The sequence below is a fragment of the Neofelis nebulosa genome, chromosome 10 (assembly GCF_028018385.1).
Source record: "Neofelis nebulosa isolate mNeoNeb1 chromosome 10, mNeoNeb1.pri, whole genome shotgun sequence".
Taxonomy (NCBI): Eukaryota; Metazoa; Chordata; class Mammalia; order Carnivora; family Felidae; genus Neofelis; species Neofelis nebulosa.
Window position 1 is genome coordinate 85,744,973 of NC_080791.1, and position 13,468 is coordinate 85,758,440.

The 13,468-nt window shown below is 35.7% G+C and overlaps 1 protein-coding gene across 3 annotated transcripts in view; it reads left to right on the forward strand.

Annotated features, from left to right (window-relative positions):
* The window catches only part of DNAJC24 (DnaJ heat shock protein family (Hsp40) member C24), a 55,757-nt gene that overhangs the window by 34,616 nt on the left and 7,673 nt on the right, over positions 1-13,468 (forward strand). For all 3 annotated transcript variants that reach the window (XM_058688542.1, XM_058688541.1, XM_058688543.1), the window contains exon 3: positions 3,884-4,022. In XM_058688542.1, the coding sequence (XP_058544525.1) occupies positions 3,884-4,022 (139 nt within the window). The remainder of the gene's footprint in view (positions 1-3,883; positions 4,023-13,468) is intronic.

The window sequence follows — 13,468 nt, forward strand, 5'->3', positions numbered from 1 at the left end:
TCTTTTTGTGGGCATATGTTCTTATGTTTCATTTCTCTTAAGTAAATATCCAGAAGTAGAACTGCTTGACCACAGAATAGGTATATGTGTGTCTTTATGAGAAATTGTCAAATAGTTCCCTGCCAGCAACATGTGAAAGTGCTAATTATTCCATAACCTCACCAACACTTAGTGTTATCAGTCTTCTTTATTTTAGCCATTCTATTAGGTGTTTAGTAGTATCTCATAATTTTAATGTATATTTTCCTGATAACTAATGAAAAAATTTGAGCACAAGTTCATGTGCACTTTAGTCTGTTTATCTATCTTCTTTTGAAAAGTGTCTAAGCTTTTTCTCCCTGATTTTTAAATAGTATGTCTTTTTATCATTTGTAGGATTTTTTGTTGTTGTATATTCTAGATGCAAGTCTTCTGTTAGATATATATTTAGTGAGCATTTTTTTAAACCAGTCTGTGGCATGTCTGTTTTATTTATTTACTTTTAAAAATTATTATTTATTTATTTATTTTTGACAGAGAGAGGGCATGAGTGAGTGAGGGGCAGAGAAAGAGGGAAAGAGAGAGAATCCCATGAGGGGCAGAGAGAGAAGGAGAGAAAAAGAGAATCCCATGAGGGGCAGAGAGAGAGGGAGAAAATCCCATGCAGGCTCTGCACTGTCAGCATGGAGCTTAAAGCAGGGCTTGAGCTCACCCGAAGCGGGGCTCGAGCTCACAAACCATGAGGTCATGACCCGAGCTGAATAGTCACCCAGGTGCCCCTATTTGTTGTTGTTGTTGTTGTTGTTTTATATATATAGAGAGAGCAAGTCAAGGAGAGGGGGCAGAGAGAGAGAGAGAGAGAGAGAGAGAGATTGTTAAGCAGGCTCCATGGTCAGCATGGAGCCCAGCGTCGGACTCAATCCCACCACCCTGATCATGACCTGAGCTGAAATTAAGAGCTGAATGCTCAGCCAACTGAGCCACCAAGGCACCCCTTGTCTATTTTCTTTTTTATTTCTTTTCTTTTTTTTTTTTATTTTTGAGAGAGAGAGAGTATGCACAGGGGAGGGGCAGAGGGAGACAGAGGATCTGAAGTGGGCTCTGTGCTGACAGCAGAGCGCCTGACGTAGGGCTCAAACTCATGAACTGTGAGATCATGACCTGAGCCAAAGTCGAATGCTTAACCAACTGAGCCACCCAGGTGCACTCCCCCCACCATCTTTTTTTTTTTACATTTTTCTAACTTAAATTTTAGTTTGGCTTTGTCTACTTTCTTAATGGTGTCTTTGCTGAGCAGGAAGTTTTAAAATTTGATGAAGTTCAATTTATCCATTTTGCATCATTATTTTTTCTTTTTGTTTTCTGTCAAAGTACTCTTTCCCTACCCCAAGGTGTAAAAATATTCTTATGTATTTCCTTCTAGAGGCTTTATGGTTCTGTGTTTTACATTTATGTCTGTGATATCATTCATCTTGCTTTAATTCTTCTGTATGTAATGAGATAGAGATTGAAGTTAATTTTTTCCACATGGCATCCAGTTGTTTGAGTTTAATTTATTGAACTGCCTTGGCACCTTTGCTGAAAATCATTTGAACATATATATATATATATATATATATATATATATACATACACACACACACACACATATATATTCAATATATCATACATATCAATTGAATATATATATTGAATATATATATATTTAGCACCTTAAATGACATACTTATCTTCTTGCTAATAATTACCATTTGTAAATTGTACTCTGTATCATGGAATAAAATTTACTGCATTCTCATACCACAAAGATTAGACCTAAAAGCCTCAGATGGTGACTTGCTAATTTAAAATAGCAGTGAGGAAAAATACTGAGTTAGTAAGAAATTGAATTATGCTTTGACTATCATAGACCTGATACAGGACTCAATAAAATTTAGTGGTAGCTTTTAGTTTTGGGTAGCCAGGAACTAATTCTTGATTTTGTACGGCTTTCTTGGTAAGGCTTCTTGCACAAATCTTCACACAGTGGTAGAGGAATAGGTCAGCTAGAGAACTTTAATTGTTACAAACGTTGTTTTGGGTTTTGGATATTACTTAAATAGCCTAACTGTAGGGACTGCCTAAACCTCAGTATGGGAATGACTTTTATGAACATTATTTGGTAAATCATGGCCATAAAAAGATAAAACAGTAAAGCTTTAGTTTTCCTTTCTTTAGTCATTATATTAATGAACTTAAACATTTAAATGTTGATAACTTAGATTTGGTATAGGAAGAGAAATAGTGGGAAAATGGAAACCTCATTCTCTGTTTGCCCTATAATCCCTCTCTCAGCGTGCATGATGTTTTTCTGTGTGACCAGATATCACAATAGCTTTTGCTCTGCTAGTGAGGATCATCAGCAGTGTGAAAGAGTTCAGCATGAAAACAAATTCACTGTCAAAACCACTAGTCTACATTATGATTAAAATGCTTTGTGAATTCTGGATTGAGGATTGAAGTCACTTTACTTCATTTTACTTGCCACAATTCATTGAGTGACTTTGGCCTTAGCAACTTGGGTAATACATGACATTGTACCTATAAAATTTTTGTGTTTCACTGTCTCTAGTCAGTGAAAGAATTTAAGTGACTGTGCCATTATTAATTGACAAGTATGTGAAACTAACCATATTAATGTCATGAAATGTAAATCTGGTGACTTGCCTGTTTTATTATAAACATTTTGAAGAAAAAGAGTAAGTATCAAAGGGGAAAAACTAGTCTACTAGTTCAAAGGTAACTACTAAGGTAACTTTTAAAATTAAAATATGTTTTGTAATGTATTTGATAAAGCATTCAGAGTAATTGCTGGTGGAAAATTCTGGTTGAAAACTATCAAGTGGTTCTTTGTTTACTTGAGAATGAAAAAAATTACATATTTGAGTATCTGCTACTGTTATCCCCACATTATTTAAGTGACCTGTCTCTACATCTAGATAACCTTTCCTCACTTATTTGTTGAAAGGCTACTGAACTGCAAATGACATATTGATTCTTTCAGAACTGATAGATAAAGAGAAGGGAGAACCACGAAGAATATAGGGAAAAAGAGGAGATAATGTAAGTATCCAGTAAGCCAAATTTATATTCGCATTTGAGAATTGATGAATTGGCATAAAACTTTCTTTTTTGACCAAATACTTTAAAGAAATTAATGCATATTGAAACCTTTTTAAACATTTCTTAGATTTAGAAAACACAAGTGAGAAAGATTTACTAATGAATTAATTTACATTCAAATGTTTCGGTGAGTTCTTTAAAGTTGTTTCTTACCAATCTGCCCTAGAATAACCATTTTTCAATAAAAGTTTATGTTTGGGGATTTATAACTTTAAAATCTTTAGGGCTGAGCTGGAAGATGCAAGATATTTATTTTCAACTATGATTGTATAATCATAAGATTTCATAAGAAAAAGCTAGTCGTTCATTTGCAGTGATCTCCATGGCCAAGCACATTGTATAAGGAAAGCTTCAGACTCTGCATAGTTTGTGCCGTCAGGTCCTGCTTATCTGCACGTACCTATTTCTGTTTGTGTTAGTCATCCTCTCTAGGTAAATTGTCCATGAGACCAGTGATTCCATCAGCAAATTATCCAGAAAATGCTGTCTTTGCATGTTGTGACAGATCATGTCACTGGTGAATTTATAGCTACTCCAGTGGTCTAATTAACCTGGCAGTTGTCTCCTGTGCCCAACACTGTTGTCTCGTTGCCTTGGCATCTTAGTTTTCATCTTCCTATTACCTTCTTTCTTAACTGAAACTTAGATTTACAAGTTTGTTTTGTTTTGTTTTTGTTTTTTCTTTTTACCTACTCACGTCACCCTCTTTACTCATCACCCCCCTCTTATTTTTGATTGGCAGTATCATCCAGATAAACAAAGTGCAGATGTGCCAGCAGGAACAGTGGAGGAATGTATACAGAAGTTCATCGAAATTGATCAGGCATGGAAAATTCTAGGGAATGAAGAGACAAAAAAAGAGTATGACCTGCAGCGGCAGGGTAGGTATTTGTGCTGAGGGGCCACAGCACACTGACGCCCTGAGGCATAATCCACGGCCATTCCTGGGGAGCCATCTCCAGCATTTGGCGGAGTTATTGCCTTCTTTATTCCTACCCCACCATCACGATTTTCAATTATGTCCTACTCTTAGTAGTGATGACTGTGTATCCATTGAGAAATTAACAAGACTACTACGGGATGTGGCTCTTATGAAGCCACGAAAGCTACTTCCCTAACTAATGAAAAGTGCTTAATTATACATTTCTAATTAATAGGTTTTCTATGTTTAATAACTTCTTTTTATTATATTTAATTATGTACTGATTACAGTTTTAACTGTAGTACTTTTAACAATGTATACTGTATAAATGACAGCCTAAAGAAAGGTACTGTATGGGATAACATCATAAAGCACTCTGCTGTCTTTGAGTTTGTTTTAGGCTAGTTTCATGATTGTCTCCTGGATAAACTATTCTTTATAAGATTGCTATAAATGGCATTTTAGGAATGCACACTTCCTAAGCAGTTGTAAGTCATTTCTTTTATGCATTTTAGAAAATAGCTTCCTAAAACAGTGACAAGCTCTTGTGAGAAAGAAAGGGAGAAATGTAGGTCAGGTTTGTCACACATAGACTGCGGTTACACGAAGTGATAGGCTGTCTTTCTGCACTGGCCTTGGGATAGGAGCCCCTCAGTCTTCTATTTGAACCTTCAATATGCACCCTGCATGCTAATGGGAGGAGTCAATAATCAGTTACAGCCTGTGGGGAAAACACTCAATTGCACTCTGCAATAGCGTACCAGGTTCAGCATTGACTCATATGTGTTGATAAAAGCTGAGTCTCTGTAGTTGCTTATTGAATGCCCCCCACCCCCCACCATGCCCTACACTGGCACATCATCAATCCTAACAAAATGATTTTAAGGCTTCTACTACTAAAGTTATGAAGATTTGATTTGAGAAACTAGGCTTACTTCTCTAAAGCACAGCATTATAGGATGAAGCCAATGATATATATGGAATATCCATATTTATTTTCAGAGGGAATTGTACTGATAAAATTAAGTATTACTCCCAGACAGTGTTTGATACCTTTATGTGTAAAGACTTCACGAGCTATTAGTTTATATCTTGGTGTGTTTAATAGTGACTTTCATCATACTCTTCAGCTCTAAGGCCCTTCTGCTTCAGTTCTAAGGCCCTTTTGAGCTCACTTTTTAAAAATATTAAGAAACTGATGAGTATAATTTGCAGTGAATTTGGACTTATTTTTAATATGGCTTGAATATTGGGTCTTCTATTTGGTGCATATACAAGCATCTTTCAAATGCTATATTTCTTTTGTAAATGTGTTTTACCTCTGGCAGAAGAATGTAGAGGTGGTTCCATTTGAGGGTGAATTCTATTTATAGGTTTTTAACCTTGGTTCACGTGAAAGAATTTCTGTGAAAAGTACTGAAACATACACGATTGTGTTGTGTGTGAGAAGTTACGTCTGTGCTTTTGCACATCTTTACCAGTCTTTCCTTTGTAAGTGTATTTGCTTCAAATAGGGATAGTCCACGCAACTGTATTTTGAGAGGTGTAGAGTATGAGCTGTCTCTGTTGCTCTGCATTTTCCTACTCCGCGGCCTTTTACTGTTAAGAACCTGTCAGTAAAACTGAGTGGGAGCCCGCTGGCTAAAGAGAAAAAAGGCAGGGAGAGATCAGGGATAAAAAATGAATCTCTCTTGGTGAGGAATAGGGTGTCAGTAGACCCAAATAGAGAGAAATAGGAAACAGGGTTAAAAGTGAGCAATGGAATTACATGAAGGAAAGTTTTAAAAAATGTTGTAAGAACAAATAATCAACATCTTCACGCCTTTCTCATTGCCTTTGAGAAGTCCTTGGAAATGTGGATTTCTTTTGAGCTTTGAATCCTTGGTTTTAAGGTTTTTTTAAGGGAAGGTAACGGCAGCCTATTGCATCACAGGAGACTATCAAAGGTCACTGATAGCCACAACATTTAGACAAAACAAATACAGGGAGAGTTGGGCCTGATTTATGATATGGATAAATAGGCCCACCTTCTGCTTGGAATTTATATAATATCCAGTTTGCTTTGCAGGTTTTTTCAAGCACATCCTACGAGTACAGTAGAGGTACAACTTTTTATGACATTTTAATATGTCAAATCTGAGTGCTAAGTATTTCCTTCATTACCAGTGGCTGCAAATAGTGATAATGCTTTATTTCAGTTTTAAATTGACATTGGATTGCTGTTTAGATAAGTAGAAGTCTCTCATCCAAATATAACTTGCTGTTTTTAAGCCTTTCATATGAGAGCTATTTTTAAGAATTTTGTAATAAAACAAGTTTCATATTGTCATTTCTCTTGAATGCTGGCATTAATTTTTCCTTCTTGACCCATCTTCAGTAATTGGCTCCTCAAAAGAAGGAAATGAACTTGAACTTCTAACAGTGAGGATTTAGATTTGATAGAAGGAAAACCTTTGAGAGTGATAATTTGTTAAAGACCAGGATAGGTTACCAAGAGAGAGAGAATTTGTTATAACCAGGTCAAAGCACTCTTTTTTTCTGGGTCACCCCCTGGGGACATGGAAATAGCTTTGTTACACAGAACTCTTTTTTGTATGTGTTGATAGTTCATTATAGAACTTTCTTTTCATAGGGCGTGCTTTAAATATATTTGTTTCCCACCTTCCATGAACTTGGAGTATAAAATAAATTTGAGCTCTGTAATACTTGGGAAGGAGGTAGGAGATATTTTATTGGCTGATGTGGAATGCTTTCTCATATTTCACAGCTCAAAGTTGGTGCTCTGGTGTAAGGAGAGCCTCATCAATATTGCCCATAACCATTTATTTCTGTAAAACGTCATTTACAGGGGCCCTTGGTGTCTGTATTTCTTTGCTTCGCAAAAGATATTATCAGATGAGTTCTAATAAAAAAAAAAGTCTAGCTATGTAAAGTACATACATTTTTTTCTTCCTCATTTCCACGTATCTATTCTTATTTGATAGTTCTAGGGCAATGTTGGCCAGGCTGAAGAAAAGCAAATCTAAAAAAGGATGAATAATATTCAGTTCCCAGATATTTTACATTTTGAAAGCAGTGTTAACTAGTGAATTTAATCAATTAGTTCCAGTTGGCAATTTACCTTATTGTTTCTAAGGATGCTTCCAAAGACTTGCTTCCCATGTTCCCTTGAAAGGCATGTAGTTATTCAAGATTAGGCTTCAGACAACCATATGAGCACTTTGGAAAATCTTTTCAGGATCTGTAAAATGTTTATATGAATAATATCTTTGAATAGATTTTGGTGCCTTTATAAATCTTATGGGGAGTTTTCTGATATATTAAACACATTAAAAAACACATCAGAAGTATATCATGGGAAAATAATAGGAATTGTGATTCAGTTGCTTTGTAATGTGACAGTTACACAGATCTCTAATGTCTCAGTGGCTGTACAGAGTGACATGGCTAATGAGGTAGGTTGACTTCTTTGTGACCTGAAGTGGAATAAACCTTCAAAATGATTTCAGTCAAATTAATAAAAATAAACCGCCAAATGAAGTCAGTCAAATTAAATAATGTTTAAAAAAAAAAAAGTGCATTGTGTTTGGGATCCTTCCTTGGTGGTATATTATTTTATACTAAGATGTATCTTGGTGTTCTACTAGTAAATTATTTTGGTAAGGTGGAGTCTTTGTGTTATACAATTGGCCAAGTACCTGGATACCCAAAATAGCCTGGCTCAGAAGGAGATTAGGCCAGACATTGTAAAGTCAGTGTGTCTTTACTCAAAGCTAATCAGCTACTCTCCCCTAGCTAGATACAAAAGGTCACTTCTGGTGTTGTATTTTACAATTTACCTTGTCCCTTTTATTAGGATAAATATTTGAGAATGGAAGATTAGGAAATAAATTCTGAGCCGAATATGGAAAATATCTAAACACCACCAACTTTATGTATCAACTTGTAATTTCTTAGTAAGAGCCCCAAATAAGGACCTTCCTGAAAGCAAGTTAATGCTAAAGACTGATTAACTCCATAAGAGTGGAAATAACGCTTTTAAATGTAGATAATATGAATCTGAGTTACGAACAATGACTTAAGGCCAGGAGATATTTGTGTAGATTATGTGCTAAAACTGACACTTACAAAATACTTGTATTAGTCAAGTTAGAGTTTCCATCTGTGGTCATATCAGTATTTCCATTTGATTTTAGGAATTTGAAAATTGGCTGTAAAAATGTGCTTCAGGTAAAATTTGAACATAAGCATCAGGGGGCATGTTTTGTTTTGTTTTGTTTTGTTTTGTTTTGTTTTGTTTTGGTGACTGTTTCTGGGAAAAGTATGTGAAATGATGCAGAAAATCCATCTGGACAGTTAGGGACTGGCACTTTCTTCAGATGGAGAAAAAAGTATAGACAAAACTTTTTGTGAGGGTCCTGCTCCATCTTATTTGTCATAAGAAGGTGACTACTCATGTTATCTGTTACTTTTACTTGAATGCAAATAACTTTTTTGCAATAAAAATTTATTTTAAGATCCTTTCTCAATGGTTTTAAATAAAAATTTGACTAGTTTGGAAGAATGAATGTTATGGGAACCTATGGGCAAGACTACACTTATAATTCTGGTATAGTTGGACATATTGGGAGTTCTGATTTAATAATAGAGAAAATGTAAGATTTTAGGAAATTTGTGCCTCCCATTTTAACTTCACTCTCAATTTCTACTTGGGTACTTGATCCAATTGAAATCAATGAGTCTTTTTTTGTTTTTTGTTTTTTTAACTGTTTACTAATTTTCGAGAGGGGGGCGGTACGCAGAGAGAGAGGGAGACACAGAAGCCAAAGCAGGCTCCAGGCTCCAAGCTGTTAGCACAGAGCCCCATGCGGGGTTCGAACTCATAAACTGTGAGATCATGACCTGAGCTGAAGTCGGACGCTCAACGGAGCCCCTCAGGCGCCCCAAAATCAGTGAGTCTTAACCCAAAATAGGGTTACCTTTCTCGGTGCTTATTTTTTTCTTTCAGACTTGAAACTTTCGTTTCATATTACACACTGATTACTTCTACTTTGCTCAATATACAACCAATGAATTAGAAATGAGTTTTGACATTTCTGTAATTTTTTTTTTTCTGTGTGATCTTTTTATTCTCACAGCTACCATGGTAGTCCATACCCAGAGTAGAACACATACGCATATTATTTCCATAGCTGCTAATTGGCCTTCTACAGAAGTTCACATTTTGATTGGTCTAGCTTTCTTTATTCTCACTCCTCTGTTTAAGAACTTTTATAACCACCCTCTCCCCAACCCAACATTTTCCCATTCAGCTAGAATTTAAATGGAACAGAAGCTTTGAAGTTTGCTCCTAATTACTTTTTCAGCCTTGTCACCAATCACAAACCTAATGTGAATCTTCTTCCCTGGTTCATTTAGGGGCTCTCAAACACATATGCTTATGCTGTTTGTCATGACTCAGAACACCCTCCCATTCTGATTCTTCCCAGTTTTTTTTGTTCAAGTTTGAACTCAAGATCATCAATCCACCTCCCACCTCCCAAAGAAAGCTTTCCCTGACATTCTAATCTGCCATCATTTCTAATCTCTGAATCTAATGTACAAATTAATTATTTTGCACTTTTTCTCTGTGACTCCTATCTTTCAGTTTTGTTTGATACTTCGGAAGGACAATAATTGTGTGGACCATGGCTTTGATAATAATGGGCCGATAATAATGGGCTGATTTTAATGGGACCGACAATAGCCAAGTACATCAAACTTCTTAACACTGTTACAAATCCACACAAGGTCAAGAGTCCTACACTGTGGTACTTGAGGCTTTCCCCCACTCATAATGGATTACTCTTTAGTCATTTTCTTATGGTCTGTTATGAACAGGTCAACACAAGCATTAGGAGATAACAATTAAAAGAGCTACTGTTTATTGAGCACTCGATCTATGGTAATTGTCTTTCAATCATTGTTTAACAGCCTCTAAAGGAAGATATTAATACCTGCTTTCCAGAGAAAGATTCTGAGGTTCAGAGGGGTTAAGTAATTTGACTAAGGTCACATGGCTAGTAATTGATAGAGGGGAAATTCAAAAGTCATTCTCTGACTTTTAATCATTGTGCTGGGCTGTCAAGTTTTGAATAGGTGTGTACAACCTACTATTTTTAGTTCCAGATAATCAGGAGTGAGTTCCTATTTGAGGGTCAGAATGAGAGGCCAGGCTTACTTGTAATGCTGTTCTACCTGCTGTGTACTGAAACGTGAAATTCAGTTTCCGGTCTTCATTTGGTATCTTTCACGAGCACTGGGTTGACACTCAGTTTATAAAAGCCCCACAGTTCTCCAAGTCCATAATTAAACTCCCAAGTTTTTAATTTTTCTTTGATATGGAAAGCCTTGCAAGTGACTCTTTAATTTCATCTGGGAAAGGATTATAGAGCTTTCTGATTTAATGAACAGGTTTCAAATTAAATGTTGCCTGATTCTGAATCTCTTTTATCAAGGTAGAGACTGTTCTAAGAACAGAGACTGTTAAGGACAAGGAAATTGATTTCCTTCCAGTTAGTTCCTATATGAAAATTTTAATTATGTATAGTGAAGTGATTTTTAAGAATGAGGTGATTGTTTAAAATTAAATTACTTGGTTTTAAAACAGCAAGATGCTAAGAGAAAAACACTGCTCTTAGCTTTTAACACACAGATGACTTAAAGCTTTAAGTGTGAAATTAAGTATTTTAAGACATAAAAATAAATACAGTAGACTAATTGCTAAATGAGAGCATTCTGGGGACTTGATCGCTTGGGTAAGTTACGACATTGCTACACATGAATAGTAGGGACTGAACTGCGGATGGACTAGATCTTTTGGCCAGTATTGGGTTGAATGAGACTTGTGATATCTCAGCCATAATGAATAAAGTTAAATTCCTCTCCACCACAGCTTTTTGTTGCTGTTATTTATTTTTACTTATTTATTTGAATTGTAGCTTTAGTTAGAAAAGGTTTCCTGGGATTAGGAAATGTAATTATTAGGCAGCAAAGAGTTGTTTTAGAAATTTTACTATCATTAGGAGGAAGCTTTAAAAGACTGGAATGCCATTGTCTTGTAAGAAGTAAGAAATATTTATTGATTCCCAAATGGAGCTGAAAAAAACCTTTCCTCTTTTAGAAAGTTGTGAATGACCCAGCGAGAGCTCTGGTAAGCTTTACTGAACCAAGCTGCTAATAGTTATTTAATGTTATTCTTCAGTGTGAAAGAATCTCCCTAGATTTTCCTTTTAATCTCTTTGAATTGCAGGCTCATAAACCTCTCTGATGAGTCCTGCCAGTGTTTTCTCAGATCCCACTGTTGAGACAATGGAACCACAGAATTCTTTCACCTCTTGTTGTCAGACAAATCCAATAGAACACAAGGTCATAAGGGCCTATACTTCTGAAGGTTGAAAGATTCTTTTCCAAGTAACCACATAAATTATTTGATTTTATCATTATATTCCTCAGGAATCTCTCTTTATAATTCATTGCTTTCTGTATGTACATAAATTCGGATCTGTTTCTTGTCTCCATATTTGGCTAAGCTGTGGGTACTGCACAGGGTGTGAGCAGGCCTACATACCTTAGGAAAAGCTAAGCCCGTTTCCTTCAAAGAATTAGGAATCATGTAGTGTAACTGGACTTAAGATAGAGTACCCAAAATGCCAGGCATTGCGTTTTCCTTCCAAATGGCTGGGTTTGCTTGTTTTTATTACCATTCTGTGGCTAAGATTGCAGATTTAAATCTTGGATCTATTCCTTTAATTAAATCACTTTCGAAGTCAGCTTATGTTTTCTCAACATTTTTAGTAGTGTCATGTTAACAGGAAATTTTTAAGATAGGATTTACATTTTCAGATACCTATTGAAATATTGTAATGAGAAAAAATATTTATAATATGTAATAGTTAAAAGGAACTTATCTATTTTGCAGATGCCATGCCTGATTAGTAGACAATTATCAAAGCTAATTACAAGGTTCCTGTGAGTTACTTTACAGGCTAGGGAGGAATTAAGTTTTCTAATTATAACTACAATGGTGGACAAGCAGAGATCATTGTTTAGAAAGAAAAAAAAAACAACATTGATTTGTTTGTGCTCCTTCCTTGTAATCGTAGTTAGTAGGGGGGAGGTTGCTGTTGCCTCACTCCCTGGACACCTGCCTCTCAACAAAGGATTGTGGTCACCTCCCCACCCCCTACATTTAGATTCACCTTTTACTTGTATGTACCCCCTCAGCTCATTATACAATTCTCCAGGGATCCAATCTCCCTGAGTTAATCACCCCCAGCCTTTTTAAGAAGTTGTTAGATTACCATCTTTTCAAGAAACACACACTTTCTTATGAGGCTTTTAACTTCTTTCCCCTAACTTTTGTTTCCTTATTTCTATTAAAAAATATAGCTATTGGAGGCTTAACACACTACCTTTAAAACTTTTTGTTGAACTATACCTACAGAGACGTGCACCAGTCCTAAGTGTCCACCTTGATGGATTTTCACAGTAAACGCATCCAACTAACCAGCACCCAGAAGGCCCTGCAACTCCTTCTAGTCACTACTCTCCCCCCACACCTAACACCACAGTGTCACCCAACAGCAGAGTAGTTTTGCCTGTTATATTTCAGAAAATGGGGAGTCGCCTGGTGTGTTCTCTTTCGTGTCAGATACGACTTTTAAAATCAGAATTCCCACAAAAACTTGGACAGTGTCCACATAATATTGAATTATCAGATAAAACATATAAATGTTTAGATCGGCCACAGAACATGAAAATATTTTTTAGTATACTTTTAACTCTGACTTGGGAAAGTACTCTGCATTCTATTTCCCTCTTATGAGATACCATCTAAGTTGACCTTTCAACTTAAAATAGGTAGCTAAAGTTATTGTACATTAAGAAGAAAAAAATAATAAAAAGGTAAAAGCCACTGTTTTTGAGTAGGTGGAATAATAGAGTTCCATATGAAATAATAACTAGGTAAGAATAACAATAGCTTCCTAATAGAGAAGGAGAAAAATATGAAGCTGACTTCCTTGGCAGTTATCTTTTCCAGTTATTTCTCACTTATTATTTTAAAATAGAAAATAGCATAATGGATATATAGGAATGAGTTGTCTTTTTCTATAATTGCTGTATTGCAGGTGTCCAAGATAGGTTGGATTAAAAAGTCTTATTCATCTTATCAACTCTGCCTTGTCTGATTTGCTTTGATTTCAGAATTACTTAAGATCTAATAAGATACCCTGGAATATAGGCAGCTTGATTGTAAATTATTTACATATGTTTTTCCCCTAATTATAATCTGTTAAGTGCCAATTACCCCTACTCCTCAAATCTAAAACGTTTCATTTCCCCATTCAAGCAAACTACCTTAGT